Consider the following 24,590-nt stretch of genomic DNA (forward strand, 5'->3'; position numbering starts at 1 on the left):
GCTGGGTGTTGACCCTGCCGCCTGTAGGCTGTGACACAAATAAACCTGGGGGCAGGAGAGGCTGCTATCCCCGGATTTCCCTGCACACTGGTGTCTCCTTCACTGGCGACGGCCTGGTTTGGCCTGGCCTGGCTTCATCTTGGGAGGGGAGTGCTGGCCCGTCTGGCACACAGCCCACAGAGGAAAAACAATAACACTAAAAGCAGACCTCCTTTAGATGGCCAGAATACACACCAGAGGACTGTGGCTCCCTCTCTGCCCTCCTATATTGCTCCCTCTGTTTCCTCCTGCTCTTTAGTCGTTCTCTAGGTCAGAAATGACTCATCCACAAGTAAAAAGCCTCCTGACAGAGTCAGGACTACAGTCAACTACAGTATGTGCTTATTATGACTCATACTCCAAGAGAAGATCAATATTTGCACAGATCTATGGAAGGGAAAACAATAGTGATCTGGCCTCCACCAGCTCTGTCTGTTAATGGTCTGTTTACTGAGACAGACAGGATAATGGCTTGGGTGGGGGCTGGTATAGTACCGTACGGTGGCTACACTCCACTCTGTTTCTGCTCTACTTAGTAATGAGGAGAGTAAGCACCTATAACAAGCGGAGTATCAAAGCTAGGCGGTGGCGTGTGCAGAGAGTGAAGCTGGGGCACGCTGTTGACACAGACAGGTTTGCAAGTCAAATAGCCGAGTTCTAAAGCTCCCACACTTTTATGGTGCCTGCAGTCTCTTTTGGCTATGCAAATTTCAAATCTGTGAGCTACATGGCTGCAGCCAAGCTTTTTGATCTAAGCTATGGAAGCACTTAAATGGTCAGAGAAGCGCTGCCTTGAGGTCTATAGTTACTGGTTATGCTTGATCTAGTAACACAAGACACTGGCACGCGCAATGAGTGTGAAGTGTGGAAGAATGGAGGATATCAGATATCTGAGAAACCTAGTTCAGCTTTAGGTCTTGGTTATGGTGGCAACCCGAAAGTATTTGGGGGAAAGCCCTATTGTTATGCAAAAGAAACATAGAGTTATCCTAAACCATTTTCGAAAAACAAAAAAAATGTATTATTTGGCAATGGGATAGAATATTTTAATTGGCTGAGTGAAAGCAAAATAAGTGTCTTGAGACATTATCTAATAGCAGTAAAACTAGATCAAAGACCACTGCTGTTGGGGGAGTTCATCTGAGGTCATGCTAGCTGGCGCCTCAGCCTCCTTCATCCAGCTCATAACTTAAGCATCAAAGCTGTGTTTGTGTGAGAGACTGTGCGCGAGTGCATGACTATTTGAGGCCCAGTGTATGAGACCCCTCTCTCCAAGGTGCCATCACTCTGCTCCCGTCAGTCTCCCTTCCCAACACTGCTGTCCCAGTGCTGCACCTCTGGTCCTCCACGGTCAGTGACCTCTGCTCCCTCCCCCCTAACCCTGCCAGGCCCCTGGACCATCAGATGGATATGCTCCCTGCAGGGATCAGAGAACCTGGCATACATGGAAAAGCTATTGAGAGTCATTTCTAGAGAAAAAAGACATTCAAAACAATCCCTCTGGAGTGGCTGTCCTCTGCATACTGGGACAAAAAGAGCCATTATCATGGCTGACTTGCACTCTCAACAGAGATTGAGAGGGGAAAACAGGGAAAGAAAGGAATGATTTCTATGCAACTTAAACCTCATACACTCCACTTTAGTGATGGCAGAAACTCTCTAAAAAGAGTCAGAGCTCTCTAAGGACCATGTTTAGTTGGCCTGGTGACTCAAATCCAGGGCTGCTGGTAGTTCTCCTGGCCAGCTTGGCCCAGAGCTGTAGAAATGTAGAGCTAGACCTGGAGTCAGGCCAACAGGGGAGGGAGAGGCTAGCAAAGCTAGCTGCCAGGAACCCAAGACTGTGATAGCACCACCAACTACTCTGGATAGTGTCCTCCCTCCTAGGCACTTAACATACAAGCAGACAAACACACAAACAGATACACACACCAATCACATCAACACGTGGAAGCCTGAGGGATGGGTGGAAAGCTGCAGAACACAGGCAGGAGGAGAACATCACTCAGAAACCCATTAACCCCTGGCTCCCAACCAGAACAGTAAGCAGGCCTCAGTTATGTAGACTTTAGACGTAGCTAGTCTATGTATGTATGTGTGTGTGTGTGTGTGTGTGTGTGTGTGTGTGTGTGTGTGTGATTTATGTATTTGTGTGTGCATGTGCATGTGCTGTATGTGATGTGCATGTGTCCATTAAAAAAATCACAGACTTGGGGACAGTTGCCAAAGGTTGTAAAAGAGTGGTTGTGTTCTGTGTTTGTGTATGAAGGCCACAGTAAACTTCCCATCCTCTACACTTTTAACCCTTCAGCCAGTCTCCAGTGGTCTGCTTTGGTCGGGGGAAGCACACCGAGGACTACTTCCTGGTGCAGAGAAGTACGTCCCCAGGAGAGGAGCTCCAGACTAAACACGCGGCTCATTCAGCTGCTCCCCTTCACCCTACCGACAAGAGACGGATGCTTGACAAGCGCTCCCAACAGAAAACCTCACTTTTTCCACCAATTATAGAGAGCCATGCGGGGTGGGGGAGGAGGCAAAACTTCAAAATATTATCCGCACTGGCATTTGGCGAAGCGCGTTGAGCAACCTCTGTCAGAGAGAGATGGACTAATTTCAGGGCGACCTGTGCCAACACAAACAACTGTTCTGGCTAGCTTTCATTGTCAGCACTTGAGGTTTGAGTTGAATTTTTGAATGCTCCGCAGCCAATTTCTCTTTCCCCTATTTTTCCCCCCATATGATTTGTCCTTGTCCAAGATCCCAGTCAGTCTTTCATCGCCTACGCAGCCAGATCTTAAGAAGTAGTCTCGCAGAAAACAAACTCAGACGCAGATGCTCATCTGCACACACAAACAAAAACAAAAATAGAAAGTAAATTTTTCTCTCAGATCTCAAGCATATGTATACTCAAGCTCATACAAACATAGACCTCTTTTAACTAGCATGCAAGCATGACTTGAATAGTACCATGTATTCAGATGAATGCAAGTGCTTCCATTCAGGTTGTCTCCATCACCAGGCACAGGGTGGAGGGGGGAATTCACAACAGCTACCGCTTCAGTTTTTGGCTGCTGCACACTGAGATTCACATCACAGCCATGTCAGTGTAAACCTCATATGTCTCTATTTGTGTCTCCTAAGCAGTATTTACTTCTACTTTGATTTTGTTTATTAAAGGCTTTGACTGTTCAACATGAGAAGCACGGGCCATAGCGATTTATTCATACTGTACTCATGATTCTTACGGCTCACGCATGGTTCTGGGTATGTGCCAGTCAATGAGATCGACAGCATGATACTGCCATTATAGAAACCTCACACTGTCGGGGTCTGATCCTGTGGCAAATCATACACACCTATGCACATCAGGGGAAGAGCGTTTGGGAGGCTGCATGGATATGCGTGTGGGGGGGGTTAGGGGTTGAGGTGGAAGCTGAATGGGCATTTTTGGAGGCCCCTGTTGCCTGAACATGCAGCCTTTACTCTGCTCCAGTATTGAGGCAGCTGTCTTTAATAAGAGCTCAGCTCAGCCCATATTTATTCAGGTACAGCTGACAGAGAGGCAGAGACAGTGAAAGAGGCGTGGCCCTTCTTTTTCCTGGCAGCCGTGCAGCACTCCTGCGGTTTTTTGGGGGGCAAAGGGACAAGGCGAAAAAGACACAGACACCGAGACAGAGAGGGAAAGCGAGAGTGGTGGAAGAAAGAGCGAGTTGAAATAAAAAGCATGGCTCCAGTCAGTCCTGTGTTGACTGGACATCCTGTGCAAGAGACCAGCCCCACAGGCCCTGGGGCCACCAGGGAGGGGGTGTGTGAGCTCAACTCCAGTCCCGCTTGATGGCTGCGTCCAAGACAAATCACCAGTGGTGCTGCTGTCACCGTGGGCCCTGACCAAGACAAACAGCCCTGTTTAAAATAAGTACCTGCCCCCTCACAGCCCTTTCACCTCATCCACACTTAGGCACATCCATATCCCCTCACACATTCACGCATATTCCCTTCACAGGTCATAGGACTGGGGCTCCAGCCCAACTTTCTACACAGGGGACTCACTCTTCACCCTCTCAACCCTGTCGGTATTCTCTCTCTCCTCTCCACACACGCTTTTCAATGTTTAACCACATCACACAAGTTCTATTGTGGCCAAAAAGCTGGGATCAGAATAATGGGGGTGAGTGTGAGTGTGTATGACACTAAATGTACATCGGGTTTACGGGACTCTGTGCTTCAGTATGTGTTGATCATGTATATCGTCACGTGCCTGCACTAAACCCCAAACCTAGCTGAATCGCAAACTGCCAACTGCGCAGAAGTGTCAGCAGTATTCCTTGTTTTTACTTAACAGAGCACATTGCATCTTGGGAGTTGTGGTTTGTCAGAGTGGGCCTGACTGTCGCTGCCTGCGGCCTGCACCGGAGGGACTGGCGTTCCTCATTGAACTGAGCCTCATTTATCTCTGTGGCAGAGCCCTTCCTCTCCAGCGCCGGTCCTCCAGGACCCCTGAACTGCTGACACCGGACCCCCCTCCTCCTCTTCCTCCCTCCTCTGAGCTCCAGCATGCGGCAAACATTGTGAGATGTGTTTCATCTGCATATTGATCAGGCTGGCCAAAAGAAGTAGCACCTCAGCATTTCACTGAATACATAATGTAAATAAGTGCCAGTTATTCTGCTTAAACTCTCCTGCAATCCTTTAAGGGGAAAAGTTTCACCTTAATTAGGTGCTTCTGCAGTTAATTAGGTAAATGTGATTGTGCAACAAAAGTCAATAGCACCTTTTATCTGAAGAATGAAGTACAAAGATGCTAGGAAAAAAAAAATCACATTGCTGAAAATATATTTAAATGTGCACATCTCAGCTAAATGAAGGTTACTGTAAGGGTGAAGCATTGCTGAAAGTCACTTTCCACCAATGAGCTTGCCCAAAAAGAAAATCACCCCATTTCGCTTCTCTCACCCAATAAAAGCAGGACTTTCTCAGTGTGTGGGCAGGCTTTAGTGCCAGCCAGTTGCAGTGCAGACGGCTGGGCGCTGGGCTGTCTGATGGATGGCCTGTATTCGGTGAGGACTGGACCAATGGCGTCGTGGATTGATTGGCCCAAAGGGGCCGTCGGGGAAAGCACTTCCTGTGTGTGTTAATGGACGCTCCTGCAGAGGCACTGTGGCGGCTTGTGGCAGGGCAATGGTTGTTCCTCTCTTCTCTCCCTCTCGCTCTCTCCCCTCCTCCCCCCTCCTCTGCTTTCACTCTCCCAGTTAATCAGAGGAGAGTCAAGTGAGACGAGCCAGGCTTCCCCAAGCAGCCTAACTCTCTAGCAGCTCTCTGCTCCACTACCAAAGCCTTTGAAATACACTCGCTATGTGCAGAGTTTCAAGCCAGCTCCATTAAAAAATTCCATCAAGCCCATGATTTCAGTTTATTGTTCTATCATTCAACCTGACCACTGTATGCGTCTCAAAATAGAACCGAAACTCCTAGTTAGTCTATGAATTGAAGGAATTGAAAATGACCCCATCCCTGGCCATGACAGAAGTGTGAACATAAGTGTGTGAACGAGTGTGTACCCGAGTCGGCCCAGCTGGTCCAGTTCCGGCACCGGGGGTCCATAGGTTTCAATTTGAAGGGGCCGGTATTGGTAAAGGGCTTCTTCTATCCTGGCCACGGGCTGGAGAGACACCGTCTGACCCTGCAGAAACCACAGCAGAGAGAGAACATTCAGCACAGGACAATAATCTTCATTGTCTCAGCTTAGCATGCAGTTCAGCCCTGGAAACTATGGCTACAGCACAATCAGGATGACACAGCAACGGAAAAACAATTTAGAAGAAATAGGCTTAATGTCAATCAAACCTCAGAGTTAACAACCGCCAGTTCTTGACTGACTGGTTTGGAAATAGGAGTTTTGTCTGACAACATTTTTCACTTTGCCCAAGCACTGCTGGTTTTGGGGAGAGACCTAACTAGGACAGTGAGTGAGCATGTTTTTAGTGGTCTAATACAGAGTGTTGACAACTCAACAACAATATTCCTGATGAAAATCTGATAAAGAAGAAAAGTACATAGATCACATTGGAGACTTGTGGTGTGGTGAGGAATGCACTGCATTCCTAAAAACAGAATGGAAGAGCAATCCCTGCTGTACTTGAGAACCAAAAAATGGTTTTATAAACAGTTTTCATAAATCCACTAAAAGACAAGAGTAATTAATGATGTATAGATGGAGAACAGAGAGTAACTAGGCTATACGCATGGGTGTGTGTGTGTGTGTGTGTGTGTGTGTGTGTGTGTGTGGCTTGAAAGTGCTTTGTTTTTCATGGGTTTAGCTATCATTTGCTCACTAACACTGCTCTTTCACTGATGCACCTAAAACAATGTCAATCCAACCTGGGTGGCCAACACATTACCTGAATGTCACTGGCATTAGGCAAATCCCAAAGAATGGCCAACCTACACACATTAATCTGCTAAATAGAGACATATGAGGTTTACACCAAGTCTCTTCTTGCTGTGTCATCACCTGAACTTCTCCAATTAAAAAAATATTTAAGTCTGTACAAATTGAAAATATAAAACCGGACAATTTTATAAAAAGCCCTCCGATCTATAATTATTGAGGGCTGGGGTTTCAATCGGTCTGCCAATCAGTCGAAATACAGACTCCAGTTTCTCATGCCCTTGACCGTGGTTATCGAGTGAGAAATATGATACTTCTTTAGGACATTGCAGAATTGTTCGATTTGGGGCCGTGCCATCAAAGGGGGAATTTCCACACGGGGTCAGACGACCATGTTCTCTCAAGCATTAAAGTAATCAGACTCAGAAGACACGCCGGAGTCTGGATGACAATGAAACAAACCTGGAATTAAAAAGATGATGTCTAAACAAACACTGACTATTTGAGAGAGCAGAAAGGGAATTGAGAGACAAAGGAGAGATAAAAAGATGGAAGAGAAAGCAAAGGAAAGAGAACTGGGGGAGTATAAACAACAGAACACAGAGGGGAGCTGATGAAAACCAAACTAAACGAGTAACATGTGCCCCGCGGCCTCAGACTGCCCGCCCTCACACATGCTTTGGCCCATACGAGCACACACAGGGAAATAAAGCAAGCGAAGCTGAAGTTACCAAAAGCAATGGATGCAGCCTTCTTCAGCCCCGCACAACATGATGGTAAAAAACCCAACCAGGCCAACATGTAGGATAGTTACACAATCACAACAAACACACACATGAAGAAATCTTACAAGGAAAATTCCACCCTTGGATACTCTTACGCTGTTGCATTAATCCATCTATGATGTTCAGTGCATTCCAGGAATTATTTTCTGATGAAGCGTTGTTGTAATTTACGCTGAGGGGAAGTGGGGGAGTACCCACTTCCCCTCAGCCTGTCTCGTCTACCTCAGTTATTGATTTCCTACACTTCCCTGAATGACTTTCGACAACCAGAGAATGTGCCTGAACTAGTTGCATTCAGCTGTGGGTTATATGCGTAGGTGGTGAGAGCAATAGTGATAGCATAATAACAGCAAGACAGCGAGCTTTTCCGACCCAAAATGTAATATGTCTTGTGGCTGCATTGCATTATGGTCGATTGAGGCTGCTGTCGGTGGGGAAACTGGCAGCTCTTCCTCTTCTACCTGTACGATTGCTGAACATCGGTGCAAAATGTTGCGTCTAGAAAGAAGCCCTTGCTCTTTGATTCTGAGGGACTGACACCAAAACCTGACATTTACCGTTGATGTTTTAGGTAGTTTTTCTGCTATTAAATTCCACTATAGCTGCGCTGGAAATATCTCAACGCAACATCACGTCATCTATGTTTAGCCACTTATCTTTGGGAATAAGAAAAATACACCACCAAACAAAATGGACCCAGGAATGTAAGGTACATCTCCAATAGCTGAATAGGTTTTTAAACAGTGTTTAAAGGTTGTGTTTTAGGTTGATTTTTTTCTTTAAAAAACACAGTACACACACTTCTCTACTGCTTTCACTCAACCTTTAACCTCGAGGTGCCAATGACCCCTTCTCCTGTCCCATCCATTCATCCAACACAGTGGAGCCCCACCACAAGCTAATGAAACCCAGACCAACCTAAGCACAGTCACTCTCCCTCTCTTTCGCACTCCCTCAGTCTCTCCATCCATCTTCTTTCAGACTTTCAGCACTGTATAACTCCCCTACTGCGCCAATCAAAGAGACGGACTGGGACAGGGGGACGGAGGGAGAAGAAAAGGCTAAGATGGTAGGGAGTGGGAGAGAAAGAGAGGGCCAGAGTGGGAGTTACAGATGGCTAAAGGGCAGTAAATCAGATTTTTAAGTGACAGACAGAACAGAGCCAACCCCCAGTCTAGGGAAATTTCTGTTGCATTCCACTCCAAGGGCACCTTGAAAACTGGCAGAGACACATCAGCGCAAACAAACACGGCATAAAATCTAAGACACACACACACACACACACACACACACACAAAGAGGTTTTTTTGTTTAGAATTTAATATATTGAATTCATTTCTAAGATTTGTGTGAATGAATAAACACTAACACAGAGACATTTCCCAGAAACTGCTCTGAAACAAGACCAGTCGTCTGACTGTCCATCTACTGCGCTTTCTGTGAGAGGAGCTGTGCCCTCTTCAGCCCGCCCAGCCCCCCTCAAACCAACGCTGCTGAAACTTTCAATCATGAACTCATCACCTCCTATTAAAAGCCTGTGTGAATTACTGGATATGGCTGTTGTTTTCCAAATGCTCCGGTGAAAGAGAGCAACAGAAGGAGAGAGAGAGAGAGAGAAGACCCCCAGCTAGGTCCAGCAGAGCAGAAAGCAGCTAGGGGATTATGGGCCATTGGAACGGCGCTACTAAAACAGCCAACGCAAACATCTGCTTTCAACATTACGGAGGCCCATCTTACTACCTATACAATATTGTGTGTGTGTGTGCTCATGATGCTTCCGAGTTTGTATATTACTGGTGTTTAAGACTCTTATAATACCCCTGTGACACTAAAACCAAACTCTGGGGACCATCAATCTTAATAAAACCGCAGGGGAGGATAACTTGAGGAAATCACATCGAGCCGGAGGGAGTACTCCTCCTTCTCCCGCTCTCCTTGATCCTCCTTACACACCCACCTCAGCTCCAGATAGGGTTAGAATAGCAGTAACACCAGCCTCAATATCCTAGTGGTAGTGCAACTGCTTTAAAAGGTCAAGTAAAAGCGCACTGGGGTGCCTCGCTGGTAGAGGACAGGTGTGCCGGCCTGGAAAATGGTTAAGCACTTGAGGTTTTTTTTTTAATTTTGTCTCATGACGTGCTTTCACATTTCTCTCTCTTAACTTTGCTGTCTGTCTTAACAGTGCTATCTGGGATTAGTCCATCTAACAGAGTGGTAAGGCAGACCAGCAAACATAGCTTTTATGAGACAGGTGTGCTTGTCCAAAAAGTCCAAAAGAAGTTACAGTTGTGGGACAGCAGCAACTTCCAAGAAAAGACATCACCCCAAACTTGGCATCTCGGCATTGGTTACTTGTTAGTTTTTCAACTGATTTGAAGATTTAACTGATAACTTTTAAGGCATGATAGCTTATCACAAGATAGCTCTATCACAAACCTAATGACTGTGCCAAAATCTAGATTGAAAACATGAGGTGATTGAGCCTTCGCTCCTAGATTTTGGAACAACCTGTTTGAGGAGCTTTTCAATCACTTCAAAACTCACTTTTACTGACTTGTTTTTATGGAATGATCTTTTATTAACTGCCCATGACCTCCCTTACTATGTTTTGATTTTATGCTTTTGTGTTTTGCTTACACTGCTTTTTAGATTTTTAGGCTTTACTAGTTTTTACTTTTATGTAAAAAAGTATTTCCTGTAAAGCACTTTGTAGCTGTGTTTTGAAAAGTGCTACACAAATGAAGATTATTAATATATTATTACTATTAAAAGACTGCGTCTGGTATTTACACTGCCCCTGTCCTGCTTCTCTAGAGAAATGAGATGCTGAGGGTCGGACAGGAGAGTGTACTGGTCCAACAAGGAAAAGTCTCATGCAGTGTTCAAAGAGACACTCCTGATCAACATCTCATTGATCAACAGCTCTGATCATTGGCTCTACCGCTGGGAGTTTACTACTGTGCCATACAGTACACACACATGCACACACACACACACACACACACGCACACACACTGCACAGATCGTCTGCTGGCACTCCTGAGGCCCCCGTCTCTCCCCTGACTCTGCAGCTCAGCAGGACGCACCAAGGTCGCTAGAGACAATCCTCTCTATCAGCACCTCCAGCAAAACCGCACCAGTACCACACAGACACACACACACACACACACACTCTAGCCTGGTGCCTGGTCAACCCCAGGACTCGGGGAGCCGCAGACAGCCCAGGCAGAGCTACAGAGGCAGTGAGGCTCTCCTCACTAATGGACCAAGTGATAATTACAGCAATGGACAGTGGTCAGCATTGTATAGGGGATAAATTTAATGAGCCTAGTTAGGAGCCAGCCTAGTGCCATCCCATCCTCGGCCCTCCCTGCCACCTCCTGCCCTGGCACTGCCAGTGCTTCTGTATGGATAAAGAGCTTTGTGCCCCCCACTGGCCCACTGAGCAGCAAGTAGCAAGTGTAAAAGCTGCTGCCCACACAGCGCCTCCCCTTCCCTTACAAGTTTAAATATAACCGTCTGACCAGTGGCAGCTGCCCCAGCGCAAAGCCCCTAAAGCTGACAACTCCTTTTTCCGCGGGGCTGGGCTAGGCCAGCCTGCCCGTGGGCAAGGGCTGCTGAGGCCAACCTAAACAGGGCCAAGCCAGGGGCAGGGGCAGAGGTGTGAATGCCCACATGTGCTGGTGCCAATCAGGGCTGAGGGCGCTCTTTACCCCCTGAGCCGACCCCCTCCTCAAGCCCCTGCAGCTATCGACCTGCGTGCCAGCAAACCAATAAAAAAGCAAAGGCCAAAGGGCAAGGGTTATGCACTCTCCCACGTAAAACAACCCTGTCTTTGGTCTGTGAATGACATGTATGTCAATTATGTTTGGGTATAAACGGAAACACACACACCTTTCCAAGTCTTTGTCTCAGTCACTCATAAAAATGTATCTAATAATTCGAAGAAATATGTGAACAAAAGGGGAGCGGGTCAAAGCAAGAGTGTGGGAATGAGGGAAATGAGGAGAGTATAGAAGATAGTGAAAGAGAAAGAGTGAATGGGGAGAAGAGGAGGGGGGGCGGGGGGGGTGGGTGCTGTATGTGGTGAACAACCTCCCAGGCAGAACAGGTTGGGCCAGTCTGGGAGAGCAGAACGGAGCAGAGCCTGGCCTGCAGTGACGAGTATGTCTACCAAACAGAGGTCACTGTAGAGGACAGCTTAACCAAGTGAAACAGGCCTGAGCAAACATGCTCACAGTCTGTATGTGTGTGTGTGTGTGCGCACACGCGCATGCGTGTGTGTGTGTGTATGTACGTGTGTGTGTGTGTGTGTTTGTGTTTTCTATGGCAGTTAAATTCCATTGCCTAAGTGTAGAATGGAATCAAGCCAAAGAGAACCCAGGGTTATTTCAGCCAGCTATGCATCTATGTTTAGGGATAAACTTTCCACCCGCATTTGGCTGAATGTGTGTGTGAGTTGCGCTTTGTTTATGTGTGTGTGCGCCTCTTGCTTTCATTAGGTGCCCATGTCGGCCTCGTCAGGTATGTCAGCTGCTCTGCCGCCTATGAGGAGCGGATTGGGCCCCGGCAGCGCTGGAACCTGGGACCTTTCATTTAAGATGGCGCTGAAAGCTGCCCCAAGGTGGAGAGATTCCCCACCGGTCAACCGCTTTCAGGCACGGGACACTGTGGCAGCTGTGGACAATCCCCAGGCTCACAAATACACTTTGTGACTAGAAAACACAATAACTTTACTAGCACAGACAAAGACAACACACAAAATTACAATCAAAAACAAAAACACACAATTGCTCATGCAACACTTAAACCAGATGTGGCTTACATGCCGATAATCCTCAACTCATGTCCATATTTTTTTCTCTGAGGAAGTAAATTAAGAGGTGTCTTGTCATCATGCTTGGCACTGAGGCTCAGTCTTGTGTGTCAGACAACAACAAGCAGCCTGTTTCAACAGTGAATAGTTACCTCCCTCCCACACAGAGAGTCTCTTTTGATTTCAGCGGACATCTATTTTAAAAAGACACTTTAGTCTTCAAAGGATGTTTACCCAGGCTGGGTAAGGTGAGTGTGTGTTTGTGTGTGTGCACTCAACTTTGTGCCTGTGTGCGCGCCCGCACACGGGTATGCGTGTGTCTTTGTTCAATAGAGTGTCTACAAAGTGAGGGATTAGTGAGTGATTCCAGACCATTCCTGAGGCAAGACCAGGCCCATCCCACCTCGCCTCACATCACATCTGGACCAAGACTACTTTCCCTCAGGATCGGCTAACCTGCTCAAGCATCCATTCGACAGCATTTTAATACACAGCCAGGATACTCGGGACCTCAGGTTGGGATCCCCCGTCCTCACTGCTGGAAAATCACCCAGGCTAAGTGAAGCGCCAGCATGGCTGAGATGTCCCCCGCATGTTCCCAGTAAACAACATGACACAGCTAGATGCAACATTAGATCACTCTTTAAATAAAGACTGAAGCCATCGGAAGCTGAAGAAGAATTGGCATCCCCACGTTCCATGGACCGGACGGCCCAAAAAAACAGGCAGATATGCAGATATGTCATTCCACCAGTGACGGCTCACCTTGGCCTGGGGAGAGGCAGCTGGCTGGAGTGCCAGGGGTGGGGTGGGGGGGAGGGGGGCATTTCTACTACCAGCTAACTTGCACATCACCAACTCATCCAGATGAAAGACAAGAGGTCATGGATCAGTCCACCCTCCATTCATCATTGTCACATCCTGTTTGTCCTTTGCATTTGTGCTTCACAAGAGAGCGGAGTATTGATACTATTCATCTAATGTCCCTCACTGAAGAGGGGTGCACAGATCAGCTTAACTTTTAATAAATGCATATCATGGAAATGTGGCCCAGCTTTACAAATGTGCTTCTACCTTTGCCTCCTATAATTTCTGCAGAAGAAAAACTGAAGCCTTGCTTGGAACAGGGGACCACAAACTAACAGATAAATGAATTCCAGCGATCTGCAGGAATCCACCGCTCTGTGCTGAAACCCCACCAAGTCAAACAGAAGTTATTCTTATGGACTCTGAGGTGGAGGGAAATCCAAACCCACACGTTCCCCCGACTCAAGCCTCTCAGTCGAGCCCAGCAGATGCGTGGTGAGAGCTCTACTCCGCCATGAGGAGCTGGGGGACGGGAGGATGAGGAGAAACGGGAGGGAAGAAGTGAGGAAAAACAGCCCTGCAAGGAGCCAACAGCAACATAATCATACTGTTTCTTTCTCCATCAGCAAGTTTAACTTCATGCTGCATATCAAGGGGTGGGAGAGCCAGAGAACCACATCCTCCATTTGGATCAATCCATTCTGGACCTATTGCTTTTCCACTGGTGGTGGATGGGCCAGTTGTCTCTTTGGGCTTTAAAGGAGTGCAGTAATTAGTGGTTGTTTAAGAGTCACACTGATTATCAGTGCATGAGAGTCTTTAACCCAGAGTTATCACTTTCAGTGGAGAGTTAAAAACAATAAAGATGGTAAAAATGAGAGTTGGGTTATACATGAGTATGACAAAACCTGGCTTCTATTGGCTCCAAGTTGAGCCTAGGTGAGTACTAAGCAGAGATCTCTCCCACGCATCACTGAACTGTGGGAAGACAACCATGCCTCATGAGGGTTTGGGGGGGTGGTTGTGACACAGCTTATCTCATCACAATAAAATGAAAATAAACGAGTGAAAAACAGAACGACAGCCAAATGGAAGGTCTCTCCAGACAACGTGAGCACAAAGCTGAGAGCCCAACACAGGGAGCAGCCAGAGCCCCGAGCCCCGAGCCCACATGCTCTCTCTGTGGGTCCGACCGCTTGCCTGGAGGAATGTGATGACAGGACTGGTGAGGGGGGTGGGGGGGGGGTCTGTTCCCACACTGAGGAAGCCCTAGACACTGAGGAACATCTTCCCTTTGAAGCTCTGAAGTATTACCATCACCCTATTGTCAACAAGTGGTCTATGTTAAATCCAAATTAGCATTGAACTAAAATTGCACCATAACCTAAAACAGCACAGACTCACCCGGCAGCCACAGAGAGGATACATCAACTAAATAACCATGTGACCCTAACCTGCATGGGCTCACTGTAACTATGCTAGCCATGTGTTACCGATGAGCCAAGTTATACAAGCTCTCCTGTTTCAATGAGCTCATCCTGCTTACACCTGAAGCTAGCCCAGTCTGCCAAATGAACAGCATAGTGACTGGCAACTGTCTTTTTGAGACATTGAATGCTAACAATGCAGTAGCCTTACAGAGCTAACATGGCACTCACCATAAGGATGCCGGTAGAAAATACGGTGGCAGGTTTGACCGACTGCTTCTGCTTCTCTATCTGGGTCTCCAGCTGGGCCGCACGGTCCTTGTGTTGGGCAAGCAAGATGGTGGCGGGAAGTTGAGAGCGTTCCTGGAGAGACAAATACAAATTGGGATTTTATGGGAATGGGAATTTACAGCATACAGTACACGATATGACTAATATGCATTCACAACAAAGAACTACATTTGGAACTTTTCTGCTCAGCAAAAATTGTTGACACTTACATATATTGAGGCCCTTTCCTTATCTAACTGTGGTATGTAGAGAAGAGTTGAGAGCAGAAGTGGCCTCAGACACCTCTGTCTAACTGGATAACCATCAGCATGGGGTGCTTTCAGGCTAGCTGCCACATTATTGATGCAGGCCATGTTAACAAAACTGTGGCAGTGCGGGGGACGCTGCTTCAAGTGCACTGCGCCGCCTTCACCTCCATTAAATGCAAGGTCGGACATTTCAATTTCTCCAGTGGAGTGTTGCCAAGCGCAGAGGTCTAAAAACACAAGCCTGGACACGTCGTTCACTGAAGAGGCAGGACGTTTTTGATGGGGTGGACGCCGATGGTAGGACAGTCTGGAGGTGTTCTTAGCATAGGAAAATAAAACGAAACTGATCTAATGGCAATTATCTAGACCATCTAGTCTTTCTACAGACTCCAAAGATGCTATAAACTGGGGAAAGTAAGGCAAAGATGCTACTGTACAAGTAACATCTTCAGTCTATGTCTTGGTTACATGTAACATTATATTGCACTGTGCAAATTGTGACCTGAGGGGTAGCAGGGGTAGAGATGAGTGTTTTGAATTGGTATGTGTGTTTGTGTGTGTGTGTGTGTGTGTGTTTGTGTGTTTGTGTGTGTGTGTGTGTGTGTGTGGGTGTGTATGTGTGTGTGTGTGTGTGTGTGTGTGTGTGTTTGCACATGCACGTATGTGATGACTTCCTGATTTAGAAGATATCACATGGCTCACACGCTTATCTCTTGACAAACATCTTGAGAAAGAAGTCCATCAAGGCCAAAAAAAATAAGCAATATCCATACACAAATCAATCAATTCAATGTTCAAATCTCAAAATTCAATTCAATCACCCCCATCATTTAGATGCATAGGAGATTGGCAAAATAATCAAGCAGTGTGTCCCAAGTTTGTAAAGATGAATTAAATCAAGCTATATTTTAGTGATTTGTTAGCTGTTGCTTCAGGAAGCAGCAACAAGTTATCCAAATGTGTGTGTGTGTGTGTGTGTGTGTGTGTGTGTGTGTGTGTGTGTGTGTGAGAGAGAGAACAGTGAGCTTTCTGACCACAGGGATCTACAGATGTCAGAGCTCAGGAGAGTTCCCCTAGGGGGTGAGAGTTGATCTCATCTGCCTACAGTCAACAGGCCCTGTGCCTTAAACAAACAAACACACAGCTTAGCCCGCTATCTGTGATGGTCCTTCAGCAGCCCGCTCTGCAGGAACAATCACTTCCAAAGCCCGCAGCTCAACACAATGGAGCCAAGAGGCTTTGGAATCACAGAATGAGAACAATGCAGTGGGAACAGGACAGCACAGCCCGCAGCACAATGACTGGTAATAAGCTCTTAATGATCTCACAGCCATGAACCCTGAGGCTGTGAGTGTGTGTGAGTGTGTGTGAGTGTGTGGGCGCGCTCACAGCAGACATGCAACATCTGTTATAATGTGACTGTTCTTCACTAGGCTTTTTGCTCCATTGAACTTGCCATTCTGTGGTCATACGCACATGCCACATGCATGTATCTCACCAGTTCATCCAGCAGAGCCTGCTTGTTCTTCCTCTTGGCCTGTAGCTGCCTCTTCTCCTCCTGCAGCGTATCCAGCCTGCGCTGCTCGTTCCCCTGCTGCTCCAGCAACAGCAGCTCCTCCAACTCTTCCTGTTCTCGCGTCTGAGGAGACAGAGAGAAGGGAGCGAGAGAAAGAGGATGTTAAAAAAACACATGCTAAGCAAGAGGACGGCAGGGAGACCTTCAACCGGAGGCCGCAGCATCGGCAAGCATCAACCGTGCAGTAGCATGTTTGACAGCTACAGAACAGCAGCTCCAGGGCCTGACCTCAAGCCAAAAGAAAATTTCCCTCCAAAGATTAGTGTCAAATTATAATTATAATTATTATTAGTGAAGACATTATGAATGTGTGGGTAAATGTGCAAAGTACATACAAGCTTAGCCTTATTCCTCTGGATGACATCTCTGTTCTCCCTCTGGTACTGCTCCATCCTCTGCTTGGTGTTCTCCACATCGACGTTGTTGGTCAAGTTATACACTGCACACAGGAGACACAGACCAACATTAAAAAACGCCGGTGCAAGATCTCAACCTTGAGCATGCACATAATACTATCAGTGAGAACTCTAGCCGTGCCTGTGTGCACAGATGCATTGGCATGGCCTTGGCCACAGCAGCAGTCAAGCCCATTGTCAGGGCTCAAAACCCATGGGAAGGAGTCGGTGAAAGACGTGTTAGTGTTGGCAGAGCTACTCCCTGATCCGTGACCCCGGCTGGCACTGAAGCCTGTAAAACATCCCCCTGTGCAGCCAGAGTCAGGGAGAAATCAATACAGCAGGAGTAAGCATCCCTCCACCCCTCCGCCCCAGCCTGAGGCCTTCCTCCAAGCCCATGCTCCTACCTATGTCCTCCACTTGCTCCAGGTAGTCATTATAGTCTCTCAGGCTGGGGAAGTCAAAGTCTCTCTTGTTGTATCTGCAGTGGGAGAACAGCACTGATGAAACAAATAGTAAAACCTGATGAAAGCAAATATGCACTGACATTAATAGTGTCCATTAAATCAACCATTTATAATACTCGGGCTGCACACTGCCTAATAGACACACATTAGATGTCAATTAAGGGGCTATTAAAGAACAGATGAGAGGGAGAGAGATAGCAGGGAGGGGCTGAGAAGTAAAAACCTGGCAGGGAAAGAGCCTTCCCATTTGAGCCCCCCCTGGGGAGACTCATTGTCTACAAAACAAACAGTGTAATGAGAAAGACAAAGGTGGCTTAAGAAGTGGGAGGAGGGCCGGGATCACGCATAAACACACGGAGCCACACCCCTCTGCCTCGCGGTCCCCTCACTCACATCTTCAGCACCTTCTTGCGGATCTCCACCTCCTTGTCCACGGCGGGGTCTTCGAAGAGCTGCACGCGGAAGTTGCTCTTCCTCAGGGGCGTGTCGCACTGCACACAATTACCCGAGCCGCGCACAAACAGCATTTCCACGCAGTTCTCACATCTGCGGGGAGACAACAAAACAGAGAACACCGCCAAATCGAGTGATATCCCTCCAGAGGTGACCCCTCCCTTTGCAAGCCTGAAAGTCAGTCGCCTGTGTGCTTGTGTAGGCGTATGCGGCTGCTGAAATACATTTTTCCCTCACAGGAAGGCAAATTTCTGTTTTTTATGTCTGCGAGTTATCATCAAGCCCAGTGGGTGATAATGGGGCATATAAATATTTCCTCTGAGTGCTCAAAGAAGGCTGGAATTATGATTGGAATGTCGATTAGGCTAACTCCCACACTCAGACAAGAGGAAATTAGTCTGACACCCCATCAGTGGAGTGTCTGTCCGCACTGGAAAAACGCTTGCTTCTTTGTTATTTCAATAGATCTCATGCAGTCAATGTGCCACGTTGCATAATAATATAAAATCCAGCTCAGTAATACACCCGGTATTCTATCATCCTGAAGTGGGCTAGGCCTTAATTCAGGAAAGGCTAAGAAATGCTGCTAATGATGGACAATAGCAGTGTTTTGAGGCTCCTATTTAATTCATGAAATAAGTTAATTCCTCAGACTATTGCTCAGCAGCTTTTCCATGACTAAATTTAGCAATTTTAAGCCGATTTATCATTAACAAAGGCTTCCAGTATATCTGAAAATGTAACTCAAACACTTTGAAAACCCACCAATATTACCATATGCCATTCTAACCTATCTCTTTTTTTCCTGGAAAGTTGCTCTACTATTCCTTGATACAAAACAGGGGAAGAAGCTGTATTATGGAGAAGTTTAAGGAACATTTTTAAATACAGTGGAAATCTAGGCAGTCAAAATATCTACTATAAATCTGTCTAATGGATAATATTACTTTCCCCAAGACAAAATGGATAGTACTACATCACAGTCATGATGACTTTTTCAGAGAACCTTTGGTTCTTGAAATAAGCATCCAGGAATCTCAATTCTCTTCAGCAAGAGCGCCCCTCACCATCAGTGACAAACTCAGAAGAGAAAGGCAGAAACAGTCTTAAACTAATGTTTGGGAATGTAAGGCAAAGCCAAGGTTCAAACAGAAAGGTTTACTCCATGCACCATCATGAAACGGTACTATGGCAACCACCAGACCCACCTGAGGGCACAACCCTGAGCTTAGCCATCAATCACACCTTTAAGCAGGTAGGCGTTTACCCATCAGTCACACTCAAGTGAGGAGTGGACGCTGAAGACAATGGGAATGGTCTTAAATCTCCCCAAAGCAGGCAACTGGAGGGGTGGAGGGGCTGGATAAACGTTTGCACAGTCCACTCTTTTAATTAAGTCTCTGTGGAGCTTTATTCCACAGGAATTCACCTTCCTGCTCTTGACCACCTTCACAAGAATGGACAACATCTGGTTTCCAAATGTCACTATCTGCTTTTGAGCACCGACAGTTTTTCATATAAAAATATAGCAATGTTGAGGGAAAAAGCCAGATTTTTCACTGTACGTCATTGGTGGGATGGTTGAATCATTTGTTTCCAAAGTCAAAGACTGGGCTTGAGACACTGGTGCCTAGTCAAAAGCTCTCTGGGGATGGAGCTTATTAGAACAATCATGAAAGAGACATCATGCAAGGCGTTTCACCTCATCAGCAGGATTCAAAACAAAAAAAGCAGTTATAGGAGAAACTGCAGAGCCATGGAGTTTGGCTGTTTATGCATAGCGTCTCAGATATGGGTCAAACAAGCACAACCTGCCAAGTATGAACACAACCTTTCACAGAAATACACGCACAAATAGAAAATGGACAAAGCATGACAGAGGGCTACCTTACAAGCGTCTCGATTCAGCTAAGCCTAGATTTAGCAACAAAATGAAAATGAAAACTGAACCAAAGACAAAAACATCTGTGCTGTCCAGTTGGTTCCAGGGAGCATGAGGAGGAGCCCCCGCTCAAGTGCGTCCTAGAAGGGGCAGATGTTCACTGTGGCCCCGGGCTACAGGAGATGTATAGGCCTGGCCATATGGAGGTGGATGGGGGGATTCAGCTTGTTTCCACAGGCCCACAAAGAGCCCATTCATCACCACAGGGCCAGGAGTGGGGCGTAGCTTGCCCCCTGCCCCATAAATGGACCACACAACAGAACTCTCCATAGGGGAAATCCTGTGTAATTCTAGAGCAGAGAGGTGAACGTCTAAAAGGATTGGAGGGAGGAGACTGTTGGAGTGAACTTGCCATCTTTCTTCTGAAGTGTGCCTTTTCTGTGGGACAGCTTTCTGACTGAGTCCCTGTTGCCATTTGTAATAAAAGGGGGCACTCAGAAATCTCTTGCCAAGGCTACACTATATTGTTTGGCAAACAGCGCACACATTTACTTGAGTAAGCGAGCAGGCAGAGCTCTACCAGCTTGCCATCTCTGTGTCCCAGGGCTGTTGTCGCTGAGTGAGTACTCCTGACTCCTCCCTCTCTCACCTGTCCTGCTCAGAGCTCCTGGCTCATATCTCTCCCATCTGCAGCTGTCAGCAGGTCGGGGAAGGGGGTGGCAAGAGGAGGGTAAACAGGAGCCTGGCTCAGCAAAGAGACCCACCCACCCCCACCACCCTCTTGTGACATTGCCTTCATCTTTGCCTCCTTCTTCCTAAGCAAGAGAAAGCAGGAACAATATAGACAGTGGCTGGATTCACCCGTTTCTGCCACAAAGCTGTCTAGCTTCTCTGGACTCTCGCAGAAATCATGACTAAGCCCACACAGACAGGTGCTGGCTTCGTGTCAAATGTTAACATGCTCTGTCCTGCCGTGCGTCGCAGTACCTGCAGCAGCACAGCCAGAAAATGCTGAGGCCCAAGAGCATGATCACTTACACTGGAAGCTAGCATCAGGCTTGTGTGACCTAAAAAAGCATAAGTCTTACATTTGGAGCAGTTAATATCACTGGAAATCGAGGCTATCAGATATAGGAAACTAGCTTCCACTTAATGAGGTGTGCGTATCCTGTCAGCCTCTCCATGTCCAACCCCTAATTACCACCCTGAGCCCAGCCTACTGTCATTCGTTTGCCCTGCGCCGGCCTGGGCGCCCCGTGTCAAATGCCAAAGGACACGGGCCCTGCGTCATTGTGCGTAGGTAATAAATAACAGACAGCAAACACCCCCGGTGACAGGGATACAAAATGTGCTGTGGTGGGGTTTAAATTTAGATGCAGGCTAGAGGTGGAGCAGCTCCATATTGCATTGCATCGTCCAGGAAGGAAGCCTAGTCAGCCTAGACTGGAATGGCCACTCAGTGTTGTCAGCTGTCAGGAAGGCATTGGGCCAAAGTATAGAAGCAATTTAAGTGATTCAACCAACGCAGATCAGGCAAATGGATGTGATGAACAGACAACATATTTGTAAGAATTACTACTACTTATTCACTCTTTAGCGTAGAGTTTATACCAAATGGGAAATCAACACCTGTGAACTTGAAAGACACTGTGTTATAACTATACACAACCATCAAGCCTTGAAGTAGCCTAGCTGCAAAGCAAAAAGCTGAATGACATCAGTGATAAAAGCGCTAATACAATATGAGAGTGCAGCAGTTTTGAAGTAGCACATAGATTCACCCACAGACCGGCTCTGAGGAACACAGCCAAGGTGACCCAGGCTAGGACATCTCTTTAAATTGCTTCATTGCAAAATCATTTTAATTTTCTCTGCATGTAACCCTGCATCCAGATAGAGGCAGTGAGTTATGAGCTTGCTGACCTGATGACAAAGCACAGCCACTTCCTGATGGTGCGGTCAATAAACAGACAGGGTCAAAAATATGCTCTCATCACACTCCACCATCACTGACTGCACAACATTCATAAAAACCAGCCTGTCCTTTTGATTTGAATCGGGTTTCTAAAGTGTTGACAAGGATAAATAAGGAATATTTGTGGCAAGCACTTTCTGTTAGTGACATGGGGACGATGTTAATCAAAATTGTAGCCTAATAATAAAAAAAAAAGGAAGGGGGGTTGTTTGTATAAACCTAAATCATGAAAAAAAACAACTTAGTTAACAACCATAAAGATAAAGTTCAGTAAATATGAAGACTGGATCATAAGCAGTAGCTGAGCCATCATGTCTGGTTTACTCTGTACTCAAGTAATTCTGCCATGAAGTGGTCCAAACTACAGTATAACACACACGCACACACACACACACACACACACACACACACACACACACACACACACACACACACACTCTCTTTGGCTATACTCAATTTACCAATTTGTGAAGAAGGGTACAAATTTGAGAAGGCAGGTCAGGTGTAAACAATAGCCAATATGGTGTTAATATTATTAACTGGGTACGATGTTTATTAACGCTGTCTGCAGTTCTGCACAAGCAGGTTTGGCCTGCTGTCATGCAGCACCATCAGCGAAGCAGTGGAGGGTAAACCCACCCAAACTCTGTTCCCTCCGCCATTTGAGGCTGACATAAATCTTTATGACGTTTATTCAAAGTAGTATTTACCAACACACCATTGAACACAACGGATGTCTCTCACAAACAGCTAACTAACTGCACGTTACGTGTTTTGCAAAGTACTGAATGTCTTGTTTTAACCGTTAAGTGCGGCGGGATGGTAAACGGTTGATGTTGTGTCATGTTTACTTGAAGCAATCCAGCTCGACATGGTTAGAGGTTGGAAATTTACAGCTAACCGCCTACGTTTGGTTAAATTGGGTTTGTCGTCGCGGAATACATCATTTTGTTAGATTGTTTTCAGTTAATTTAGCCATTGTACCGTTTTAAGTGAAAACTTTGCCGTGTTTGGGGAGGAATTTACACACCGCTCTGTCTGAATTTGAGCTGTCAAATGTGTTTACTTACAGCGTGTGTCCGCAGACGTTCACCATCAGTTTCAGCGACGGATTCCTGTATTTGGTTGTTTTGCACCTCGGACACCCTTGGTCGTCCATCTCTGTCTCTAAAACACAAATAATAAGCTGGAGAAAAATGTCAACAACACGCAATTTCTTGTCACTTCTGAAGCGGTGAACCGCTGCGTTACACAGAATGTGGTCCGAAGGAAAACTCGGCTAATAAGAATAGTTCCTAGTTAATTAATACATGTGAAGCAGTGGTTGTCAAACTGTGGTGCAGGCACACCCAGGGGTCTCTGAGGGAGTCCCAGGGGGTCCACTGTTAAATGCTGACCAGTTTATTTTCCCTAGTAATTTATTCACATTAAGTTGGTATTTAGAGAGAATGTATAAATATATATATATATAAATGTATGACTGTTTTGATTATAGGTTTCACTGTCTGCACTGCCATTTCCCCAGTACCCTATAGGTTACTCCTATATTCCATGATGTAACTGTACTAAAACCTAATTAAAAACCAAAATCTTCCCACATGATGTTCCCCAGGGAAAAAGCTCCTGAGATGAGGGTTTCTGACCTAGCCTATGTATGTATTTGGGGGTCCTTGGAAATAATTCACCAAGGATGATATCGTGTGATTTAATATTTAGCCAAGGTATGACGAAGACAGACACATATGTATCATAATAATATAATGATGATACGATAATACATCCTAACTTTAGGACAGGTTACTTCAAATGCTAAATTTCAACCCCAGCCATTTCTATATGCTGCTCTGTGGATTGCCAAAGGCATTCATGCAACAGTAATTCTACCACAATCACTAATACATGTTTTATTGAATTACTGACAATGTAACAATGTTAAAGCATTGTTTAGACAAAATGGTGGTACTCAAAATTAGACTCTATTGCCATTTTACATCTACAATCTCAAAAATGAGTTTTGCACCATTCATGAATGTGACTGGGTGACTAATGTAAAAGATGCTGTAACACAAATTTAAGCTGTTTATGGGCTAATGTGTAGCTTTTATCTCACCAAGAAAGGCTGAGTTATCCTCACATTGCAGACTGTGTAAAATCAAATTATGTGGCTCCAAGTTTTGGGTCCAAGCAAGATTGGGTCTCAGAAAATAACACTTTAGAGCTACTTTTTGCAGCATTGCAATATCATAGCACACATTACACTGAAGAGATGGCCTGAACTTACACTCAACATGTTGAAAATGCCCTGCTCCTGATGGGATGTTGATGCTGTTTGTTGTGTTTCTCTCAAACACTCAATCTTGTGCCATAGTAGCAGTTTCTGAATCTAGGATTTGATCTTGTACTAATTCTTGGGATCATGATGGGTGATGATGGAATAAATGGCTAAAATTCACAGCCTATTTCAATAACCATTAATACCTTAGAGTCTGGTTATTGAAAGTTAAAACATTTACACTGGAATTTGCTCTATCTGTCTACCAGAGGTGGATTTTTTGCACTGTTGCTTTCCTAGAGGTCAAAGCTGAGAAAGAGTAAGTGGTTCAAGTTTGTAAAGTATAGGCTAAAATAGGCAGTGGTGTGCGTGTGCGTGGGGGAGGGGGGGGGGGGGGGGTCACATTCAACAGCTCCAATGACTACTGTGTTTATCCACAAGCTCAGATGAAAGATAGATGAGTCATCATTGAATCCTCGAAATTCTTAAAGAATATTTTCGATTTTAAGTTGCCCAAATCATTTTAAAATCAGGAAATTAAATCTTTCCATGCATTGATTTTTACCCCAGACATGTTCGGGATTACCTCGGGTATGAGGGGCCCTAATGACCGCACATTACACACCTACGGCCGAGGCAGCTCCTCACAATATAGAGACAACAAGGATATCCCGTTCCCACGATCCCAAAAGCATTCACCTTGCACAGGTGAGCCGCTGGAATACACAGCAAGTTGTATGATTGACAGCTTGAAACCAAACATCGGTGTCTG

At 46.0% G+C, this 24,590-nt stretch overlaps 1 protein-coding gene across 1 annotated transcript in view; it reads right to left on the reverse strand.

Moving 5' to 3' along the window:
* mnat1 (MNAT1 component of CDK activating kinase) overlaps window positions 1-22,786 on the reverse strand; it is a 29,450-nt gene extending 6,664 nt beyond the window's left edge. Inside the window, exons 1-7 of the mRNA XM_071911003.2 lie at window positions 22,617-22,786; window positions 17,630-17,782; window positions 17,177-17,250; window positions 16,710-16,813; window positions 16,297-16,437; window positions 14,491-14,622; window positions 5,595-5,716 (exon numbers count right to left, since the gene is read on the reverse strand). Of these exons, the coding sequence (XP_071767104.1) occupies window positions 5,595-5,716; window positions 14,491-14,622; window positions 16,297-16,437; window positions 16,710-16,813; window positions 17,177-17,250; window positions 17,630-17,782; window positions 22,617-22,705 (815 nt within the window). The 5' untranslated portion in view covers window positions 22,706-22,786. The remainder of the gene's footprint in view (window positions 1-5,594; window positions 5,717-14,490; window positions 14,623-16,296; window positions 16,438-16,709; window positions 16,814-17,176; window positions 17,251-17,629; window positions 17,783-22,616) is intronic.
* Between the last annotated feature and the right edge of the window lie 1,804 nt (window positions 22,787-24,590).

This window comes from Centroberyx gerrardi, chromosome 17 (assembly GCF_048128805.1).
Source record: "Centroberyx gerrardi isolate f3 chromosome 17, fCenGer3.hap1.cur.20231027, whole genome shotgun sequence".
In the NCBI taxonomy this organism is placed as follows: Eukaryota; Metazoa; Chordata; class Actinopteri; order Beryciformes; family Berycidae; genus Centroberyx; species Centroberyx gerrardi.